This window comes from Microtus oregoni, unplaced genomic scaffold (assembly GCF_018167655.1).
Source record: "Microtus oregoni isolate MIOR12 unplaced genomic scaffold, Mior012 000004F_ref0000308, whole genome shotgun sequence".
Classification (NCBI taxonomy): Eukaryota; Metazoa; Chordata; class Mammalia; order Rodentia; family Cricetidae; genus Microtus; species Microtus oregoni.
In genome coordinates, this window is record NW_024543063.1 from 29,174,342 (window position 1) to 29,180,341 (window position 6,000).

General features: G+C 52.2%; 1 protein-coding gene across 1 annotated transcript in view; it reads right to left on the reverse strand.

Moving 5' to 3' along the window:
• The window catches only part of Trim67 (tripartite motif containing 67), a 30,892-nt gene extending 25,217 nt beyond the window's left edge, over positions 1 to 5,675 (reverse strand). Inside the window, exon 1 of the mRNA XM_041650269.1 lies at positions 4,671 to 5,675. Coding sequence (XP_041506203.1) covers positions 4,671 to 5,675 — 1,005 coding nt within the window. The remainder of the gene's footprint in view (positions 1 to 4,670) is intronic.
• Between the last annotated feature and the right edge of the window lie 325 nt (positions 5,676 to 6,000).

The window sequence follows — 6,000 nt, forward strand, 5'->3', positions numbered from 1 at the left end:
AGGCCAAGTATTTGCCTAGCACAGCCTAGATCTAATTTTTTCAAAGTGATTACTACTACTACTAATGTGTATTATATCTGACTGTGTGTTTGTGCAAGTGAGTGTGCCCGAGGAGGCCAGTAGAAGGTGTCAGATATCCTGGATCTGGAGTTAAAGATGTTTGTGAGCCACTAGATGGAAATGCCACCACCGCCAGCTCTTAAAGAATATTATTTACATACAAGAGGGGAGATGGCCACCGCTGCAAAGACAACAAATCAACCCCAAGCCCAGGCTGATTTTCCAGACTTGTAGCAATCCTCTTCTTGCCTCAGCCTCTTGAATGCTGAGATTACAGGCATATACCACAACACCCAGCTGAACATTCTCTTATTTAAATCTTTGCTTACATCTTGATTATTCCCTTAGGTTAAAATCATAAGCACCAGCCCACATGCTGTGTGTAATCCCAGCTCTCCTGTGGGAGAGAGGAGGCATAGAGGTAGGAGGGCCACTTGAAACCCCTAGACCAGCCTCACCGCAGTGGGCACCGCAGTGGGCACCGCAGTGACAGAAACAAGAGAGAACCTTTGAGGACCACCCAGGAGTTTCGGGGTGGGGGGATCAGGTTTTGGTCAGCTACTCTGTTGACTTTGACCTGTGGTCACTGATGGCTGCTTTTGGAAGGACTGAGTGGGTGTGGTGGACGCCAGGTAACCCGTGAAACTGAAACTACTTGGTGTCTGGCCTTTCCAGAAGAACACGTTTGACCCAGCTATTGGCAGTGCAGCCTGCAGCTCTGCATGGTTGCCTCTCCTGGGAACTTGTTCACATACAGAGCTCCACAGAAGCCTGGCCTGCTCAGGATCTACGTATACTTTAGAAACCTGAATGGGGCTGCCTTTGGGGCTCTAAAGTGACTGTCACTGCAGGCTATATGGAACGTGGGTATGTCCCTTAGAAATGGGATAAATCCGGACTAGCTGAACATAGCGGACAATGAGGAATACTGAGAATTCAAGAACAATTGCAGTGGGTTTTTGATCCTACTGCACGTACTGGCTTTGTGGGAGCCTAGGCAGTTTGGATGCTCACCTTACGAGACCTGGATAGAGGTGGGCAGTCCTTGGGCTTCCCACAGGTCAGGGAACCCTGATTGCTCTTCGAGCAGATGAGGGAGGGGGAATTGATCGGGGGAGGGGGAGGGAAATGGGAAGCGGTTGTGGGGACGAGGCAGAAATCCTTAATAAATAAATAAATTTAAAAAAAAAAATAAATCCAAGGCATGGTACAATAAAACTTTTAAAGTACAAAAAAAAAAAATGGGCTCCTGGGTAGCTGGGCTTCTAGGAGAACCCCGTGTTCAGCTGGCTCTGAGAAACAGCAGGGAGTTCGGGGCCTCCTGGCCTGGAGAGGGTGGGACGTAGCTGCAAGGTTGTGGGAGGGCACAGGGGAAGGACTACTAGCCCAGTGACTTTTGCTGCTTTTCTGGGGATTGTAAAGAAGTTGATTTGATACTGGTGATTGGGTTTCCTTGCACTTGTACCTCGTTTATCCCAGAAAGCAACAGAGAATGAACCTCATTCCCGGTGAGAAGGTTGCCAAATGCTGGGAGTACTCACAAAGGTCCCAGCTGCAATGGGAGGTCGGAAAATCCCAACCATGTGGAAGGCCAGCTTACCCTTCCCCACGTGGAATTCCCACCTGCAAAGTCTTTCACCTCACAAACTGTGGAAAGACAGGGACTCGTGTCTCCCATGGTGACCTTAAACTCAGAATGTAACTGAGGATGACCGTGAACTCCTGATCCTCCTGCCTCCACTCTGAGTACTGGAATGACCGGTGCGGGCCATCTGCTTTATGGGGTGATGAGACTTGAACCTGGGTTTTTGTTGGTAGCGGCAAGCGCTCTACCAAGTGAGCTGCACCTCTTTCCTCTCATTTTCTCGTCTGCTATATCCAAGTTTACAAACTGCGGCTTCTTCACTTTCAGATGAAACTTGAATAGCAAGGCATAAAATAAGTTTGTTTGAAAATGGCCCAACAAGAAGCTGAGCAATGGTAGCACACACCTTTAATCCTAGCACTTGGGAGCAGAGGCAGGCATCTCTGTGAGTTCAAGGCCAGTCTAGTCTAGTTCCAGGACAGCCAGGCCTACACAGAGAAATCCTGTCTTGGAAAAAAAAAAAAAAAAAAAAAGCATACCAATGAAAGAAAACTGAAGTCAATTCAGAAAAAAATATCCACAGTCACCACTTGCTGCTTTTTCCAAGTCAACGGGGCTAAAAGAACAGGGTGTTGCTGCCCCGTTCATGGATTGAGTCTAAGTACCCTAAATGACAAATGACACCTAATGCCTTGAGGACCACATGGGAGGCTATACACTTACTTACCCTATCCCACAAGAATCCAAACTAGATGTTATTCCCTGTGGGTTCACAGTTAAGTAGCTAGTAGCTCGCAAGGCTGTGCTGTGGAACCAAGGCTGTGGAAGCCCAGAGCAGGGCTGCGCTCCAGGAGCACAGAGCAGGGGCTGGATCACGGAGCCACTCACTGGCACTGCTGGATCACTACACGTGGTGGGAGCCCAATCTCCAGAACTTTCGGGGTCAGGAGGAGCCGGGGTGGAAATGCACATTCGCCCTGCTGGCTCTAAGGTCTAACCCCACATCTATTGAACGCATTTCCTTCTCCAAGGCAATTTTTTGAAGGGTTCTCTGCTTACTTTTTTCTGTATTTCTATATGTCTATATTTTTCATTTATGTATAATACATATTACAAATAAACTCCAGGTGTGTGCCGTGGTTTGCATCTGTAATCCCAGCACTCAGGAGACAGAAAACAGGATTTTCGTGAGTTTAGTGCCAGCCTGAACTACACTGTATGTAAAATAATACTTTAAAAACAAAACAAAATTCCTCAGCAGGGGAATGAAGCAGGGAGGGAAGGGGTTACAGAGAGATGCACACCTTTAATTCCAACACTTGGGAGGCAGAAACTGGTAGATCTCTGTGAGTTCAAGGCCAACCTGGTCTACAGAGCGAGTTGTAAGACAGTCAGGGGCTTTTACACAGACAAACCCTGTCTTGAAAAACAAACAAACAAACAAACAAAAGCAACAAACAAAAACCCAAACTTTTCTAAATATTAAATTATGAGCCGGGCGGTGGTGGCACACGCCTTTAATCCCAGCACTCGGGAGGCAGAGGCAGGTGGATCTCTGGGAGTTTGAGGCCAGCCAGGTCTACAAGAGCTAGTTCCAGGACAGGAACCAAAAGCTACGGAGAAACCCTGTCTTGAAAATCAAAAGAAAAAAATATTAAATTATCATAACAACATGTGTTTATTGAAGCAGATGAGAGCATAAAAGTCACTATGTGTTCCACATAGATAAGCCACACCTCTGACTGCTCTGGGCCGTTCACTGTTCTTGTGATAAGGTGTCTTGGCAAGCAGCCTTATTTTCCTATGGCTCTGCTCAACCCAAATACACACAGTTAGTCTGGGCACCTCTTGCATCTGAAGATTGGCTGCATAAAATGCAGCCTTTGTCGTGGTCCATGAACACATGACTCTAATTTGTCAGTCTAAGGAGGCACTGAGACCTGGATAGAATGTCTAGTGAGGAATGAACCTGGCCTTGCCTTGATGACTGGTGGATGGCCCAGCCCAAGCAGACTGTCCGGGCTTTTTCTCTCTCTCTGTGACAGAGAAGAGAGCTTGCTGCCAGGCATAAGTGGCTAACAGTGACACCCCCAGAGGGAAGGCTGTAGGCAGATGTGTTTGGTCTCTTACTAAGAACTTGGTCTGCCATTCCTCCACGGCTTCAGTATCAGAGCCTCAGACAAGAGGACTCTGGGGAAAAACCACTCTCCCGTCTTAGAAGGACACACCCAAAATCTCATGCAGAGCCCAAGAGGCATCGCCTAAGTCTCTACGGGCTGAAAGAAATTTTGGGCATAGAACAAGCTGGAAGCTAATTGAAGGGAGAGACATTTCTTCCCTGGAAGCTGACAGGGAAAAAGTGTATCTGCTTGGTGAGGTGAAGCTGACGGAAGGTGTGTGGAAGCAGTACAAGGTGAGCCCCGGGTGCTCAAGGGTGTTTGAGCCGGGTGCTGCCTCCCTGCCTTGGCGGCAGATCCAAGGAAAACTTCAGATGGGTTCCTACAGCCAGATGGTACCACTTGCACCTGAAAATCTTTTTCTCCCTTAAAAGGAAGTAGTCCTTACAGTGTGCCTTATACTTTAAGAGTGAGAGCCCTGTTTTCTGTGCTTTGGCAACCCTTTGTGAAGAATAGGAAAGTCTCAGAGAGGAAGCTTAACAAGTCATTTTTATAACCCACCCATCTAACACCCAGTGCAGGGGTACCTGATCCACTGAGTATTGGCCAGATAGTGATGCTGGAATCCTTGGATGGGTGGGTGGATGGATGGATAGATGGATGTATACATGAATGTATTCATGAACACATGGATGGATCTGTGAACATGCTGATGGATAGACAGATGGACATATACATGGATGAACAGACAAACACATGGGTAGATGGATGGGACGGAAGGGCAAATGCGTGAGCAGATGGGTGCAGTGAATCCTGTTTGACCCTCAGGCCCAACCTCCTGCAACTTCCCAAGAAGAGGCCAGGATACTCTTGACTTCCACCCTGGCTGACATCCCCACGCAGCTCACCTTGTGTTGCTTCCACGTTGCCCCCAGCGGCTTCACCTCGTGTTTGCCATGCCTGCCTTCCTCCAGGCACAGGAAACACACCGGGCTCCGACAACTCACGCAGTACATGCTGTAGTTCTCCATTTCGTGCTCGGGGCATGTGGGGAACTTTCGAGGCCCGCTGGCCCCAGCACCCCCTGGGCTCCTGCATCCTCCTGTGCTGGGGGCCATGGATGTGCCGGCTGAAACAGGGGTAGCTTCTGGGGGTGCTGGCGGAGGCGGCGGCTGAACTAGCCGATGCTTAGCGAAGGGGCCCCGGGACGGGTGGCACTTAAGCTGGCAGGTGGCGCAATAGAGCACGTCGCATTGCTCGCAGAGAGTGGCTGCCGGCTCCGGTGGGGTGCGGTCGCACAGCTGGCAGATGGCCACCGCCGGGGCTGCAGACGCTCCAGCAGCAACCCCGCGGCCCTGCTGGTACCGCTGCACTATACCCTCCAGCAGTCGATTGCGCTGGAAGCCTCGCAGGCCGCGGTGATCCAGTGACGCGCTGCGGTGGCATTGCGGGCAGGTGATGGAGCTGGAGGATGAGCAGAGTGAGGAGCAGGCAGCGCCCCGGGCAGCGGCGGCAGAAGAGCCTGGGGGCGCAGGCACCATCGGCAACACGCGGACTCCGTTGGGAGACTTGAGGCTGGGGGTGTAGGAACCATAGCCGCTGTCAGTCTCGCTGTACAAGCTCAGCTTGTCCGCGTGGTCTCCACCACCGGCCGCCCCGCCGCCCAGGCCTCCAGCTGTGCTAGCGCCGGCGCCTCCGCAGGTAGCGCCGGCCGCAGCGTCCTGATCCGGAGGGGGCGCGGCGGCGGCGGCACCCCGCGAAAGCAAGAGCGGCGGGGGCAGGTGCTGCTCACCGTCTGGGGTCTGAACCGCGATGGTGCGAGCGCATGGCAGGCAGACATTGTGAGAGCAGGGCAGGATGATGGGCTCCCGGAATAGGGAGCCACACACCGGGCACTTCAGCTCCTCCTCCATCGCCGCGCCGGGGGCTCCGGGGACCAAAGAAGAATGGTCAGGCTCCGAAGTCAAGAGCAGAGGGGCAGGCGAGGTCAGCGCTGCCGAGACGGGAGGCAGAGGCATTACACGGGCATGCTGTCTTCACCCGCGGGAGGGGGGCACGCCCCTTTCTGTCCTCAGGCCACCGCCCTAAGAAGCTCGGCCGCCAGAGAAGGGAGGGGTCCTCACCTCCCGAGGGCGAGGCTCCCGCACCAGAGACGGCCGTCTGAAGGTGGCGGACAGCCCTCGCGGTGGCCTCCGAGGTTGTCCCGGTGATGAATCAGCAGCAGCAGCAGCAGCGCCG